The sequence below is a fragment of the Cervus elaphus genome, chromosome 17, assembly GCF_910594005.1.
Source record: "Cervus elaphus chromosome 17, mCerEla1.1, whole genome shotgun sequence".
In the NCBI taxonomy this organism is placed as follows: domain Eukaryota; kingdom Metazoa; phylum Chordata; class Mammalia; order Artiodactyla; family Cervidae; genus Cervus; species Cervus elaphus.
The window spans coordinates 37,791,049-37,808,159 of record NC_057831.1 but is presented as its reverse complement, the minus strand read 5'-3'; the positions used below and the strand labels follow the sequence as shown (position 1 = coordinate 37,808,159).

The following is a 17,111-nucleotide window of genomic DNA, read 5'->3' as shown; positions in this document are numbered from 1 at the left end:
AAGAATCCTTCACTTCACCTTTTTTCTCCTTTTATATTTTTGGAATGTATTACAGTGAAAATATTCACATCCAAATTTCTCATCTGCTATCACAAAATCCTAAAGCACTGAAAAGTTTATATTTTTTGGTAATTCATTAACTCCAGCTGAATTCATGTGAGCTCATTTATAATTTTTATATATCCCTCTTCATGTGACAAAATGTAAGTTTCATTCCAGAAATATTAATGTATTGAGGACAGTGTGGGCCAGCTTCTGCTGAGGGTACCTTTTAAAATCTAAAAACTTTAAGTTAAAAAATATACTTGCTGCCAGAAGTTTTGGATAGAGATTGTGAGCCTGTTTTAAAGCACAACTAAACGCTTTCAAAAAGAACATGTAATAGATAAGTATTGTCTCTTGCTCACGTAATTCTGGCATGGCAGGCTTATCTACTTTTACAGTAATGCTGCTTTTAGGCGGCACTAACAGGCCTTTCTTTTAATCCCAACAGAAGAAGAAGGTGGAGGAAGTGCCCAGCCGAGTGGTCAGTGTGCCAAACCTCGCTTCCTACGCCAAGAACTTTCTGAGTGGTGACCTGAGCTCCAGGATCAATGCCCCTCCGATAACTAAGTCACCCAGCTTGGACCCAGGTCCCAGCTGTGGCCGGCCCTACAAACCCACCCCATCTCTAGATGTGAAAACTGCCACAAGGTAGGGGGCCAAAGCTGGGCTTCCCAGGTGGCGCTAGTGGTAGAGAACCTTCCTGCCAATGCAGGAGATAGAAGAGAGGTGGTGTTGATCCCTGGGTTGGGGAAGATCTCCTGGAGAAGGGCATGGCAACCCACTCCAGCATTCTTGCCTGGAGAATCAAATGGACAGAGGAAGCTGGCGGACTATGATACATAGGGTTGCAAAGAGTCAGACACTACTGAAATGACTCAGCATGCACGCAGAGGGCCAAAGCTATGATTCCATTTTTCTGTAGACAGGAGGGAAATTAGAATTCCTTTCTGGCACCTGTTAAATACCCAGCATTTGGGCCGATACAAAGAATAACAAAGCAAGCCTTGCCTTAGACAAACTGCAGCTCAGCCAAAAAGAAAGATTATCTATGAGAAAGGAAATAGGTCATTCTTTAGAAGAGATACTATTCCGGATAAAAAATCCAGAAAGCCTCTTTTTTTTTTAACTTTTCCATGGATGAGTAGACAGGGGACACTGAATCACTTAGCCGATCACTTCAGAGTGATTCACACAAACGGTGGGCTGTCATCATCTGGCCTTGAGTCTGGATTCAAATTCTGGTCCTGCTCATTCTTAGCTTGTGTGGCTTTGGGCAGCTCACTTGACATCTCTGTTTCCTCACCTCTAAAATGAAGATAATATACTACCTACCTCTTCAGACTCATGTGAAACTAAAGGAATTAATCCATAGGATATGCTTAGCACAAGACCTGGCATAGAAGCATTCAGCAATTTTCCACTGTTATTAAAAGGTTATTTCTCAAGATTCATTATATAATCTTGTAATTTTAATCTTAATCTGTGGGTTTGGTTGATCTCGTGTGGTGCTCTCTGATACTGCTTTGTTTTCCAGAAACTCTTGCAGCATGCTTCTCTTCCAGAAGTGTGATTTCCCCTGTTGTTGATTTTCCTTCTTGGCCAATTTTTGTTCAGAGCTAAATCTTTAATTATGGACTTTGGAGTTTGCTTTTCAGAAGAGGCCTCTTCTGAAATGTTCCTTTTCCAAAGGCCCTGTCTGCCCAAGGCTATTTGGACAAAAATGAATGTAGAGCTGGAAGGACCCCCTGCCAATCATTGAGCAAGTCCAGTCCTTTGTTTCACAGCTGAGGACACAGGCCTAGAATCCCAAGCACATGGTCTATTAACTGCCAGAGCCAGAGCCGGCCTAATCCTGGCCACTGTTCATAACTCATTATCATACACCTTTTTAAAGCTGTGTTCCCACTGTTTTATAAGAAGCTTCACAAGTACAGATAGAGACTGTTCAGATAGGTAAACACTGTACTTACTTATCATCTCTCTCTTTCAGTTTATTAGACTAATTTCACAGCCTCATTGAAAGGCCAGAGCACATTAGGTAACTTTTGAAGAGGCCATAAAGTGTAATTTTGTATTCATTAACCATTTTTCCTTTTACTTTTTTATGAAAGGGGTTTATTGTTTAATTTGTCCCTGAAATAAACAGTAAATGTTGCAGACTTCTCTGGGAGCCAGAGGTTGAGTCCACCTGCCAGTGCAGGAGACATGGATTCAGTTCCTGGTCTGGGAAGATTCCACATGCCATGGGGCAACAAAGCCCGTGCACCACAGCAAGAGAAGCCACTGCAATGAGAAGCCTGCACACTGCAGCTAGAGAGTAGCCCCTGCTTGCCACAACTAAAGAAGGCCCCCGTGCAGCAATCAAGACCCAGCTCAGCTATATATATATATATATGACATATATATAGCTTTAGGCCATATATATCTCAGCTATATATATATATATATTCTTTTAAATAGTAAATGTTGCAAAATGTGCCTCATTCATTTTAAGTGAAATATGGAGAGCATTGTTTCCACAACAGAATTATATGCTCTCTCTTCATCCTCATCCTTCACAACTTTTTCTAGCTACTAATCTTTTGAAGAGTAAAGCAGTAGTTATCTTTCACTGAAAAGATGATGGCATATTAAGTTGTTTACTGAATAATTTTCGAAACCATCTAAGAAAACTTGTTTGTTTTTAGGACACAAGATGATGATACAGCCCAACCCAAAGAAGTCCAACAGAAGCAAGGTTCAGCCCACCAGGAATGGTTTACCAAGTATTTTTCTTTCTAAACTGATCCTTGGGAAAGCATAAAGAGGATATTTGAAAAACATTTCTTTTGAAACACCTGATTGAAGGAATGAACTAAAGAGTCAACCAAATAACTTGCTTGCAATATAATTTACATATATAGCTAAAACAAATTCTTACATTAACATTTCATACTGTTTCATTGTGATGTTAAGATGAAACAAGCCAGTGTTATCAGAAAGCACCCATAGGGAAATATTATTAATGTTCCTGATGACCTATACATGATATTTCTAGTGTCCATAAGATTGCACACCACCTTGTGGAATATCAGACTTTGTGCTTTCCATGGTCTACTTTGAAAGTGGTTTCATTTTTCCTAGGATGCTGATCATCTTTACTTTAAACTGTTTCTATGTAAATAATTCCAAAATGCACACGTAACCTCAATAGGAAGTGAAATAAAGCAAAACTCAGAATAACCAGGCAAGTCAAGTTTTTAAAAACCAAACCAAACTACTAAGAATGGACTATAGCAGACATTGGCATAGTTGGATCAAATATTTTGACTTCCTAGGTCCAGGACATGAAGATTACAGAGGGTGTAACACCTACCTCAAAGGGGCTTTTTGAGGTTTAAACAAAATATGGGTAATAATTCTAACCATGAACTGGAATTAAGCCTTGCCAGGATTTTTCTGTGAATAATGGAGCCTCACCCTGTCACACATCTCGACCTCAATGACTGTAGCATCAGTTCGATTGTTTGTGATGGTTTCTAGACTATCTGTTCTTTGAAGTCAAAGTCCTACTGAACCTCTAGTCTTGCCTCGTGGTGCGTTGCTTCCCCACTGCATGGATGCTCAGTAGATTAAAGGGAACTGGGAATGGCTGTTCAGTGCTGACCTTGCTGTCAGTCCGTGACGAGTTGTCTGATCCTCTGATGGAGCACTGCAATTAAACAAACTGAATACAGCTTTCGGTGGGAAAAATATATTCTCAATCCTTTGGTGCTGGCCCAGCAGGTGGCCTATAAACAGTTGTCTATTCCATGCACTGTCAAATCTTTGTTCTCTGAATAAAACTTTAAACAACTGGGCAATAAAAATGGTTGTGACTTGTATTGATTTTTCAGAGGTGAAATTATACAAAGGCTGAACTTGGAAACAGGGACTTCACATTAACCTCAGTCAGATCATCTTCAATAAAATGTAGCTACTCATGCACTTGGGTCACTTTGAGAGAAATGCAATTACAACTCAGACTCACAATTTGAAAGTAAATTTACTACCTAATTAAAACATGTAGCCCAATAACATACTTTTTTTAAATGCAAATACTTGTTACCATCTGTGTAGCATGCCCTGTTACTTTTCAGTATCAAGTATTTTTTAGTTTTATTTCCTGCTTAAGGTAATATTATAGGACAGTGTTTTTAAAAAAGAGTACATATAGGTAGTTCTAAACAAAGGAGGCTGTTTAACTTGGCATAACACATACTGAGATAGAATTTTGTTGAGACCCCACATCAGTTTTAACTCCTTGTTGCATGTGACTAAAAGATCATGCTAAATTTTGAGGTTATACACAAATAATTATCTTTGCTAAGTACATCTTGGCATGCATCTATCATTTTTTCTTTAGGACATATTCCTTGAGTATTGAAATAAAGCATCAAAGGATATGCCTAGGCTTTTTGTGTAATACTACCAAATTACCAAAAAGTTTCTAGCAATTTACACCTTCATCAGCAGGGAATGAAATTCTTCCTCTCTGTACCCTAAATGATAATGATAAGGAAATTTGAGACAGAAAACATTCTTGTTTTCTTTTGCATAATCTGGTTCCATTCATCTCTCAAGAGCAGAGTGGTCTAGAGATGATGGGGATGGCTTGGAGGTTAACAGCAGACATTAAGAGAAATGAACTGATTCAGAATTGATTTAGGAGGAAAAACAGGGTATCTCTTTAGGCTATATTATAACAGAGAGAAGGAATTAACGTATTCCTGGAACAAAACTGGAAAGGAACATTTTCCAGTTGCCAACTGTTTCTTACCTGGGGGAGAAAAGAATGAAGTCGTCCCATCGTAGTTGCACACTACATACCTGAGCCCGTATTACTGCTCCAGTAACATTGCAACAGCAGGTGCAACTGAGGCTGCCTGCTATACACTCGGTCTCCAGCCTCTCCCTGGATTCTATACGGGCAAGTCTGGGAAAGTAAACGGAGCTATGATTGGGACGAGTTTCCTAGCATCCTTCAGGTTTCTAAGAGCACTAATCTCCACCATCATCCCCCAGGTGCAGCACTGGTTTTGATCTGCTGCCTCCTACTAACTTCTCAGCTGTCTGTTCTCCCCCTGCAGGGGATAACCAAAGATGCCCCAGGAACTCAGAGGCCTTTGAGCATTAAACAGTTATTCTGTCATTGTCCCTTTGCTGCGAGTCGAGACAGTGGAGTGTTAACCAGTCAATCCCACCGTTCTTATACGCAACATTGAATCTGTGCATTGACAAAAGTTCCCTTCCACTGGGACACTTGCCCAGGGCAGCACTGGTAAAATCAATAATGAGGCCACCCTCTTGTGCTGGTGACTGGACCTCACATCCCACTCAGGATGGATCTTCCTGCCAGTTGGACAGTGAGTGAGTCAGTCTCCAACCTCACCGTCCTGTCGATTCTCTCAGACCGTGCTCACAGCAGGTCAGTCAGGCCCTCCAGAAGGTATACACTGAGACAGCTGAAGGAGCAAAGACCACCAGACACCTAGCTACAGGTGAATGAGTTGGGTTTATTGTTTGTTGGAACAGAGGAAGAAGGTCCATCATGAAGAATCATGGGGCTTCTCAGAAAGAGTGTTTTAGAAAGATCCTATTTTAAGATTTTGGCGTTGGATACTTTCAAGGAGGTTCTAAAAGAGCAGGGCTTCACTCCAAACTGGATGCTGTCAGAAAGGAGAGGAAACTCTATGGCTGGATCTTATCTTACTCCAGTAGTCATATACAGATGTGAGAGCTGGACCATAAAGAAGGCTGAGTGCCAAATAATTGATGCTTTCAAATTCTGATGCTGGAGAAGACTTTTGAGAGTCCCCTCGACAGCAAGATCAAACCAATCAATCCTAAAGGAAATCAACCCTGAATATTCATTGGAAAGACTGATGCTGAAGTTGAAACTCCAATACTTTGGCCACCTGATGTGAAGACCTGACTCATTGGAAAAGACCCTGATGCTGGGAAAGATTGAAGTCAGGAGGAGAAGGGGATGACAGAGGATGAGATGGTTGGATGGCATCACCAACTCAATGGATAGGAGTTTGAGCAAACTCTGGGAGATAGTGAAGGACAGGCAGACCTGGTATGCTGCAGTCCATGGGGTCGCAAAGAGTCGGACATGACTTAGCGACTGAACAACAGAAAGGGCAGACTAGAGATAAAGCTGCAAATGGTTAAAAAAAGTTGCACTTATTTTTTAGCCAGGACAATGTCTGGTATTTGAGGGGTGGCAGTGTGACCTTTATTTTTCCCTGTGCTTATAGAGTTGTGAAGTGGTTTGTTTTGCTCTATCATGGTCTCAGAGTAGCTTTGTCTAGGAGGCTGGTATCCTTAGACTGCTTCTGTCTCATAGGAGAATAACACAGCCCAGCAGTGCTGAATCAGTGTCTGATGGCAGGGGCAGGTTTCCCCCCTTCTCAGGAGAAACACCTGTGTTGAATTAAGAGGAGGAGGCAGGAAGAGCCTTCATATTTTGATACAGAGTTGACACCTGTAGAGAGAGCCAAGGAAGATTTGGGCAAGAACCTTAGATAGCAGCAGAGTTAGGAGAAAAAGCCTTGGTCAGGCTGAGGAGCTTCAGAGGAAGGACTGACTGCCCATTAAAGAAGTCTGTGTTGGGCAGAAATAATGCGGCCCCACTAGCCCCACCGTGCCTGTCGTATCCAGGAAGGGTAGGGCCTTTGAGAAAACTGAGCAGGGCTCTTTTGTGGCCTCCAGAGGCCCATGACCAAACCCTGAGGAATGTCAACATTTATAGGCTGGGCAGAAGACCAAAGAGGAAAGTTAAGATGTGTTAAAGACAACGAATTCAAAAAAAGATGATGAGGTGTCGAAGTGAAGCAGGTGAGAGCATGTGGAGGAGTTGGAGACTGAATGAGGGTCCGGGCAACGGGGTGGCGCTCAGGCATCACAGTGGGCATGCTGAAGACGGCGGCCAAGGACACTGAGCTGCAGGGAGGGACCTGCAGACGAGAGCCCCCAGCGGGTTAAACCCAGCAGAAGGCGACTGGCCTGGCCTCACATCACTGGAGGAAAGGCTTGTCTTACACAGTGTAAACGCTTCAGCAGATGGAACAGGAAGGGGATAAAGATGCCCTCAAAGTGTGGGTGGGTCTGTCATCCCTTGAGAGAATTAGAGAAATCCCAGCGGATACCTCATTATTTTCTCCTCGAAGGAGGCGGCATCCTAGAGGGTTTTCTGTGTTTGTTGACCAGCAAAATACATCACGAAAAATGAAAAAGATATTTAGTGAAATGTTATTTGACAGAAAACTTTTGAATTTAGTAAAGAAATGGTAATAACTGGTACACCATTAATTCAAAATATTTTTAGTAAGCACCAAATAGAACAGTCTCTATAATCAGAGTTTCTGATTGGCATAAGATGACCAGGTTAACAACCTTGAAATCAGATAATGTGATTAAAAACAACTTTTAAAAGCTTTATCTATACACTCTGACTGAAGGAATTCATTGGCCTCAGGCTATGTACCATACACGTAAGCACACAAAAACAAGTACTATGTATAAAAAATAACATATGGTTCCTCTGTATTCAGAGGGGAATAATGCCTACTCTTCATGAGAACAAAGAGACAGATCACTAACCCAGAGGGAGAACCAAGGAACTTCTTCTGCCAAGCTGGCAGAAGAAACAAGAGGTCCTGTGTCCTGGGGATGTGATGGAGGGCCTTCAGAGGCTGTGGAGACCAGGTGACATCCAGGCCACACGGAAACCTGAGTGGATGTCAAGGTGGGTGGGGCGGGGCCTTCAAGACCAGAGAAAACAAAGTCAGCCAAGACACTGAGGCACAGAAGTACTGCCTGTTCAGAAGACAGTGCTGCACTGGTTGAGGGTGATGGGGTGAAATCTAACGAGGGACTGTAAACAACAGAGAAAGGAAAGCCTTATCTAAGGAGACAGGGCACAATGCCGGTTTGTATTTCTCAACAACAGTTCAACAGAGAAACTGAGATGACCTTTGTGGCCAACAGAGGGTTAGATATCTTCCCCACACTGAGTTCTCCCATGCACCCTGCAGCCCGCCTCCCACTTCAAGGTCTCAGTCCCTTGGACTCAACACCATTAGCAAGAACCTTTGTTAACAGAAAAATCTGCTCCAAAAGAGCAGAACACACACACAAAACTTAAAACTCAAGAGATGATCACAGCAAGTTCATATTCACCAATGCCTCTGTTGAGAGCAGGGTCCACTGTGTTAAGCTGATTCATTATTGCAGAAGTGAACATCACTAGCATTATCACTGCTCCCACCACTGCACCCCAAAAGTAAGTAAACACTACACAAAAGATAAACTTACCCCAAATAAAAGTCAACATTAATTTAAGGATACTACTGGATTTCTAAAGCACTAGGTTACTGAAGTACAGTAACAGTCACTACACTAACCTAGGATATTACAATCCTCTTCCTCTTCCGATCTATTTATAAAATATTCTCACTGTGAGGCTCTGGAAGTTTTACACTGTGCACTAGACTCCTCTTCTTGAGGTAGTTCAAAGTCTTGAAAAACAGAAAAGTTGCATATTTTTATACACTGCCAATGAAGAGTAAATTATCATGAAAGCCTACAACCAAAATCCTCATCCTCTGATATGCAGCTCCATCAAACAAGCTTTCCCCCTCATATAATACAAACTAATCTAAAACTGAAAATACACAGAGATTGAGTCATACAAAAATAAAAACAATATAAAAGCATTAAAAAAAACAACATAAAAGGAATCCGTACATAGCATCACACTAACAGTCTTAAACTTTGCTAAAGACAATATACTTGGTTTACCACAGCAGTAAGCATTTTATAAAGTACTCAAGAAATAGCACTTACAAAAATAAGGGGAAAATTTTAGGTGAGAGCACAAAGCTAAAATCATCTCATTCTCTGGCAAAGAGTTCTCCCAAAATGTCAAGTCTACAAGAAGTGATGTTAGTGAAACAGTGTTTGGGCTGACTCAGGCACCAGCCCGTGTTCGGGTGGCTGTTCCTCAGGTTTGCTTCATCGGTGCAGGGATATTTGCAGACGCCTGCTCAAGGTAGGCCAGGGAGCCCTGAGGGATGTCAGCTGGCTTTTTGTGCTGCATGTTGATGTCCTCCAGCACCTGCTGCCAATGTCTTAATTTTGTCAAGTGCTTCTGGACCAGAGCATCCTTTCGCTGTAATTCATTCCTCAGTTCTGAGACATCCTACAAATGAAAGCAATCAAAGCAATGAAGTCAGAGCAAACTCATGAAAAATGAACATAATTCCTGATTAGTTAAGAGTACTAAGAAGTAAATTCAAAACAGAATCAATTAAGCCATACTAGGCTGATTACTCTGCTTAGCTGCATAATTTGAATAACCCAAAGCAACTCTTTCCATGAAAGATGCCTGCTTAACACTGAGTTATTTTTAATTCATGTTCTTTTTTTTTTTTTTTTTCATGTTCTTTTAATAAGTAATACAAGTCACAAAATTCCAAAGGGCAGCCAAAGAGAAATCAGTCTCTTTTTTATCCTGGCCTCTGGGCACCCAGCATTTCTATATCCAAAGCCTACTGTGAGAAGAATCGAAACACTTGAAAATCTGAAACACATATTAACTGTTTTAAAAGAATCCACAACTACCATTCTATCATTTCAGATTATGAAGTAGTAAACCCTCATTTTTAAGAGTTTTTTTTTAATGAATGACAGTGTTAAAATTCTGTATTAAGACCTGGCCTTGAACATACCTAGACTATCACTCAGGTATTCAAATCAGGAAATGATTTGATATGGTGAATTGTAAGAATATCATCTTCTTACCATTTACCTTCTTAATAGCTGGTATCAAAGAATAAAAACATTTTAACTGATTGCTCAGCTTGTGGGAGAAGTTACTTTAAAAAAAATAATTATTCCAATTTGGTTTTTCCCATTGAAGGAATTGCTGTATTTTGGGCAGGAAGATTCTTCTTTCTTCCACATTGCAGGGAGCAGACCCTGGCCCAACCCACAAAATGCCATTAATGACAACCTCAATTTATTTCCAAGACTCTGGTTTCAAATAACTGAGATAAATGAAATCTTGAGTTTCAAGGAACCTGGAACAGAACACTAACTTTTTGATTCCTTGAAAAAACTGCCTAGAATCCTTCCTGTAAGACACCAAGGACACACAGACTAGTTTCTATCCAAAATGAGTTTATCATCTACATTAATAGCTTTTCAATATTTTCAAGCAGTAGAACTTTTAAAAAAAAGAAAAATCTTCCACAGAAACTAATGTATGAAACAAGTAAAGGCTGCTCTGTTTGAAGCCCTGCTTTCCACCCCTACTCCTAAGGTGCAGGTTGTCACGAATACTGACAACCAACACTTTACACTCAAGCTATGAAGCCCCACTGTAACTAGTGGGCAAATGGAGCACCTCGGTTAAAGTGTAAATGGAATTTTGACAGCATTTGTTCTTCCTTAAACTTGGGAAGAAAGCTGAGCTGTACCTCTTTGATAACTTGCTCTGGTTTCTGGACAGATAACTGCAATCTTTTTTGTAGGAAAAAACATTCTGTCTGTCTTGCAATATCCAGGAATTTCTGGATACACTGGTCAACACCTTTAAAAAAAAAAGACCAAAATATTAAATTAAGGAAAACACTAGACACACATATCTCTCTCATAAACGAACAGTCAGAATATCAGATGGGATCAGGGGTTTTAATCCTGCCCACAGAAATAATATTGACCCCCAACCTCCTATGTATTAACCAACATTAAATAGCAGATAATCCATGCATTTATAAAGTGAATAAGAGGCCTACTGACAGTGCAAAGTTCTTCCAAAGAAAGACAATGCAGAGATCCAGCAATTAACAACCCATTGACCTGGGACATATACATGTCTTTCGTTACTCAAACATTATTGACCAGAGATGTTTCAATATTCACTTACATAACAAAACACCAGCCACAGGCATTCACTTCTGTGAAAATCCCCTGGTCAGTAATGTGTTAACATCATGATTTCCAGTTGAAATTAAACATTTAAAAGACAGTACAAAGAAATCACAAGCACCTGTCTGGGGACAGAACTTGGGCGAGAAGGAAGCAGCACAAAACTTAGTTCTTTAAGAAGCAGTGCCCACTACTGGCCTTCTCTGTCTCGGTACCAACACGAAAAGCTCACTCATTTTAAGTGGTTCATTATGAGTGACATGAGATGTCAATAAACTGAACAAAAACAAGAGGTATATAGATTGACTACACAAATCTTACTCCTGGAAAAGTTCTCTCAGGATACAGCAGGACTGAAACATACCAAATGTAAAATCAGCAATGACAGAATTCTTACCAGTTCGAATTTCTTCCTGATCTGTACCATTGACATAATCTTGACTCACCAGAGAAGCAAAACAAGCCTGTGTGATCAAAATATCACAGAAGAAAAAAATGTCATTCACACATCAAGAATCTTACAGTAAGAAATAACTTCTCCTGATGTCATTCAATTAGTTAACAGCTTCTGGGTTTGCATACCAAATGACAAGACATTGTGTCAATGAAGAAACTTGGTAAACTGAGCCCATTAGGCCCACATAGGAAGCCAGTATTTGCAGGCACCCCATCTGGTCTCTCTCCCACTGCTGCTCCTTTTCCAGCTATCTCATTCCACACAAGGGCCTGGATCCCTATTCCAGTCCCATCTGTAGCCCCTTCCTTTGATGCTTACATGACGCGTATAATCACACATTCAGGAATCAGGTCAATTGTCACCTATTCAGAGGATATCCCTGTCTACTCTTTCAAAATGGTGTCCCTCAGGCTCATGCTCCAACCTCAAGCCCTGCATTATTGTTTTTAACTTGGTTAACAGATCTTATGCCATTCTCTCAGTTCATTATTAGCTGTGCCTTACTAGCAGCTGGGAATTTTGCCTGTCTTACTGTTTGGCACAATGTGGATGCTCAATGAATACATGTTACTGACAGACTGGACAACCTAAGAGAAAGTGGTGTCATATGAACAAACAAGTCCCAGTGAAGGATTCTCTATAAAGGCACATGGATCTAGAGGCACAGGAGTTCTGTGCAAGGGTAACTCTCAGAAAATGGACGAAGAAGGGCGATCGCAGAACAGAAAGGACAAAAAGAGAACCAGATGGGACCTGGGCGGGGGGGGGGGGGGGGGGGGGGGGGCGGGGGGGGTGGTGAGGAAGGAAAATCTCAAACCTCAGGAAAGCACTGACCTCGACTGCTAGTAAGCAAACTACACTAGGTGTGAGGCAGGCAAGTCTAGGTTCAAATTTAGGCCATCAATCAGATGTGAGAGCCTTTCTCCTGCCTGCAGTTAACCTTCAGAAAAATCAAAGATTTCTCCAGGGTAAAATCCTGTAACAATCAAGAAACTGGAAAAACAGACTGCCCATTCTGTATATTACTTTGAAAGGTGACCCTTGCTGGATTTGGGATGTAGGGGGTGTGCACATGCTTTGTGAAACCTGCGGCTACTGGAAAACATCTCATCCAGGAAGCCAGCCAGTCACAGGCTGGCAAGGAAAGCTGGGGCTGCTCCTGCACCAGCAGAGCCACCAGAGAGGATGGGAGGAAAACTCATCTCAGGGATTTTAGTTTCCTCTTTCCCCTTAAAAAAATACAAATAAATAAACAGATAAATAAGACACAATACACATACGAATATTTAGCTGACGAAAATAAAAACACTAACTCAAAAAGGTACCTGTACCTCATGTTCATTGCAGTATTTATTCACAACAGCTGAGATATATGGAAAGAACCTGAGTGTCCATCAATGGATGAATGAGTAAAGAAGTTATGGCATACACAACAAAATATTATTCAGTCATAAAAAAGAACAAAAGCTTGCCATTTGTGACATGGATGGACCTTGAGGGTGTAAGTCAGCCAGAGAAAAACAAATACTATATGATCTCACTTATATATGGACCTTAAAAACACCACCACCACCAATGAAACCAAGTTCACAGATACACAGAACATATTGGTGCTTGCCAGAGACAGGTGATGAGATGAGTGAAATGGGTGAAAGCTAAAAGGCAGGAACTTCCAGTTATAAATATAAGTCATGAGAATTTCCCTCCTGGCTCAGTGGTAAAGAATTCACCTGCCACTCTGGGGGACATGGGTCTGAGCTCTGGTCTGGGAAGGTCCCACATGCCATGGAACAACTAAGCCTGTGCGCCACAGCTACTGAGCCCACGCACCCCAACTACTCAAGCCTGCAGGCCTAGAACCGGTGCTCCACAGTAAGACAAACCACTGCAATGAGAAGCTTGCACACCCCAACTAGAGAGCAGCCCCTGCTCCCCACAACTGGAAAATGCCCGTGCGAAGCAATGAAGACCTGAGGAGACCCTGTGAAGTCATAAACAAACAAATAAATCTTTAAAAATAGATAAACAAGTCATGGGTATGGAATGTACACAGTAATTAAAAAAAATTTTTTTGTAACTATGTATGGTGACAGATATTAACTAGACTTATTGTAGTGATCACTGCAATACATACAAATAGCAAATTGTGTTGTACACCTGAAACTAGTATATGTCGATCACACTTCAATTTAAAAAAAGAAAAAGAAAAATCTCCCAGACTGCTGAGGCACTGATGACCCCAATTATATCCAAGTGGTAGTTGTATATGGATGTGGAAGGGAGGAAATATTACATATTGATATAATTACCATTTGGGGCAATATTTGGATGACACACCATCTATTACTATTCCGACTTAAAACTTGTCATATGCAACCAAAGTGAAAATGAGTTTCAGCAAAACTCAAAATCTAGGTCACCTCTGCCTCTCTCTTTACCCCCCAGCTTTCCTCCTCCTCCCTCAGTCTTAGTACCAACTTCCCCTACAGTAACTTTTAAATAACTCCATTTCAGCTCCAAGAGACCCACTACGTCAGGACCCTTTAAGGGTTGAGCCCAATGGAAAGGATGCAGGACATAATGATGGACACTGCAGTCTAGAGAGGATGAGCACGTAACACGCAGGAACGCAGGAAAGGATACTCAAGGACGGGACCAAGGATGGCGTGAGACAGGAACAACCTATTGAGAACCAAGAAGGGTCCCCCGACTGGGTATGGACAAACTTCCAGTCCGCGTGCCTCCAGAAACGTCAAGGTGACGCATATTCGCCCGCCTGTGCTTGCGTGCTAAGTCGCCTCAGTATTGTCCGACTCTGTGCGACCCTAGACTAGTAGCCTGCCAGGTTCCTCTGTCCATGGGATTCTCCAGGCAGCCTACTAGAGGAGAATTTCGGCCACGACTCGATGTGGCAACTAAAGCAAGTGACTTACGCTCTCTGAACCCGGTTCCCTATTTGTAAGCGGGTGGAGATATCGCTGAAAGAGATAACCTGCGCACGCGCAGCATGCCTGGGGTGGGGGGAGGCTGGGAACACAAAGGCCCACGTCTCACCTTACCTCGAAAGATGACTCCAACTCGTCCACCAAGGTACTGTTAGAAGTTCTCGGAACGCCTGGCGTGGCCTGAAGAAGCGAAGCTTGGCCCAGGAGCCCCGGCGGAGGTTGCGGAGGTCCAGGTGGCTGTCCAGAGAACATGCCTCCCAGTGGAGCCGCCATTTTTAAAATGGTGCCTGGAGCTGGTGCCCGCGGGTCACGTGACGTAACTGGTCATGTGACAGCGTCCGGGGCGAGTTGGCGTCTGTTGGATGCCCGGGAAACCGTTCGTTTGGTGCTTTATTTCCAGACTCACAGGCAACCAGGCTTTTACTTTTTTTCTTTTTTTTAAACCTTGAGAATTGAAGGCTAGGATTTAACACAGTTGTGTGGAGAGGAGAATCAGTAAGTACAGTGGAGCGAGTCCTCATGCGGAGTCAGGTATTCCTGTACCAGTCCCGCCTTCGCTGTCAACTCCTGAAATTGCTTTGGACCTGGCGCTTTCTCTGGGCCAAGTTTTACCCTCTGGTAGAAGGGAGGTGCGCGTTCATCCCGCAGACATTTATTGAGAGTTTCACTGTGTGCCACTTATTAATCTAGTCACTGGGGATGTAGCGGAAATAAACTGGGAAAATGTCCCCCGAATTCCTTCTGGGGAGATCCAGGTAACAAAAACGACTTAATATTGTTGAGACCCCCTGTCTATGTGCTGGGCGCTATTTGCTTTAGATATTTATGGTTACATTAAATAAAGTCACTATGCTAGTTTAAAAAAAAATTTGCTTATTCATCTTTTCAGAAGCTAAATACTTTTTCACTATATTTAACTTTATAGTTATCCAGTTCATTTGTTAAGTCATCTATGTCCCAGGTTCTATTTAGTGATCTGGGGGTTACAGTAATCACCGCAAGTTTCTGCTTTTGGAGAGTTTACCGTTGTTGTGTGGAAGAGAGACGGATAAGCATGTACATATATAGAGTGATATCATGTAGAGATAATTGTCAAGAAGGAAACTAAAGCCCAGTAAGGGGATGACTCCCTGGAGGAGGCATGGCAACCCATTCCAGTATTATTCCCTGGAGAATCCCCATGGATAGACACGCCTGGCGGGCTACAGTCCATGGGGTAGCAAAGAGTCGGACACGACCAAAGCAGCTTGGCATGGCAAGGTACACTCCTAAAACATTTTTGAGGACTCCAAAATGTTTTTCTTTATGTGAGGTATGTTGGGCAATATTTACCTATTAAAAAGGTAAGCATTAAAATTGAGACTTTGAAAATATATATTGGAAAAATAAGCCTATTATATGATAACAAATGTTTTAATTAAAAATGTAACTTCTATAAAACCAAAAATACAGTGGAAACATTTTGCATTTTACTCTTGGGTTTCCAATGGCCATAGGGCTACTTGAAGTCTAGATTTCTTAACTTCAGTGATCTATTAACACTATTGTGTTCTAAACCACTACTCTTGGATTTGCTGCTGTCTGAAGCCATGCCTCTCTGCAAGCCATGCCGTGTCCTTAGTGATTCAGATGCAGATTACACCACCTGTCTCTGGAAGTTTTAAGGATCTGCCAAGGTTTTCTGAATACTTGGTAGCCAGATGCACCAGCAGTGAGAACTAAATTTCATCTCAGCCAGATTAGGTAAACACAGGAATCCAGGAATCCGGTCATTCTGTTTGTATCCCACACACTAGTAAACACAGAGTTTTATTTTTATTTATAGAAAGTTTTATTAACAAAAATTCTATTTTTTTATTTATATTCTTTTATTTATAAAAAGCCTTCTATAGGCTTCTATCAAATCCCGACTTGGCCTTCTGAATCACATAGAAGAAAGCTAAATGTTTTTCTTTTCACAAGCCAGTAGTTCCCCCTCATCATTTCCATGTTTCCTGCTGAAGTAGCTTCTGGACATGAATGCCCAGAGAAACCTGTTTACACACTATTCCTAATTTTAATCAAATTTAAATTCATGTTATTTATTAACATGGATATGATATGCATATCCCTTTCTATAAGCCAGTTTAGACACATTATACCCATGTACATAATATAAAGAAGGCAGAGCATTGAAGCATTGATGCTTCACAGTTTGAACTGTGGTGCTCCCTTGGACAGCAAGATCAAACCAGTCAATCCTAAAGGAAATTATCCCTGAATATTCACTGGAAGGACTGATGCTGAAGCTCCAATACTTGGCCACCTGATGCAAAGAGTGAACTCATTAGAAGAGACCCTGATGCTGGGGAAGATTGAGGGCAGATGAGGCATAACAGAGGATGAGATGGTTGGATGGCATCACTGACTCAACAGACATGAATTTGAGCAAATTCTGACTGAATAACCAACTACCACCCATTTACATACCAAGTTTTTAAAATACTCAAAATGACTCCAATTAAAAAATGTCTTAAACATTTTCAAAGTCAAAATAAAAAAAGATACTATTTTTGGATAACTTTATTCACTCAATACAAATGTAGAAAAGAGAGCTTTCTTCTAAATCTGCACAAATGGAACTTTGATCGGTTGAAGTTCCAGATGGTGGAAGTAGTTTACCCATTGACAGTCTCTCTTATGGCCCTCTTATTTCAGTTATTTCAAAT

At 41.4% G+C, this 17,111-nt stretch overlaps 2 protein-coding genes across 3 annotated transcripts in view; one reads left to right on the top strand and one right to left on the bottom strand.

Moving 5' to 3' along the window:
• Positions 1-4,101, top strand: part of FAM184B (family with sequence similarity 184 member B) — a 118,247-nt gene extending 114,146 nt beyond the window's left edge. For both annotated transcript variants that reach the window (XM_043870919.1, XM_043870918.1), the window contains 2 exons: positions 494-693; positions 2,733-4,101. In XM_043870919.1, coding sequence (XP_043726854.1) covers positions 494-693; positions 2,733-2,826 — 294 coding nt within the window. In that variant the 3' untranslated portion in view covers positions 2,827-4,101. The remainder of the gene's footprint in view (positions 1-493; positions 694-2,732) is intronic.
• On the bottom strand, positions 4,051-14,696 carry MED28 (mediator complex subunit 28). Its single transcript, XM_043870920.1, has 4 exons — positions 14,518-14,696; positions 11,399-11,465; positions 10,551-10,663; positions 4,051-9,271 (listed from the first exon to the last, which is right to left on the bottom strand). The coding sequence occupies exons 1-4, from the start codon at positions 14,674-14,676 to the stop codon at positions 9,074-9,076; spliced, it is 537 nt and encodes a 178-aa protein (XP_043726855.1). The 5' UTR covers positions 14,677-14,696; the 3' UTR covers positions 4,051-9,073.
• Positions 14,697-17,111: the final 2,415 nt, after the last annotated feature.

What these genes read in the sequence shown, in the direction of transcription:
- MED28 (XM_043870920.1), bottom strand. Translation starts at nt 14,676, where the DNA reads ATGGCGGCTCCACTGGGAGGCATGTTCTCTGGACAGCCACCTGGACCT. An exon ending in AGTTGGAGTCATCTTTCGAG is followed by an intron (nt 11,466 to 14,517) that starts GTAAGGTGAGAC and finishes TTGATCACACAG; the next exon opens with GCTTGTTTTGCTTCTCTGGT. An exon ending in CAGAGCAAGTTATCAAAGAG is followed by an intron (nt 9,272 to 10,550) that starts GTACAGCTCAGC and finishes TTTCATTTGTAG; the next exon opens with GATGTCTCAGAACTGAGGAA.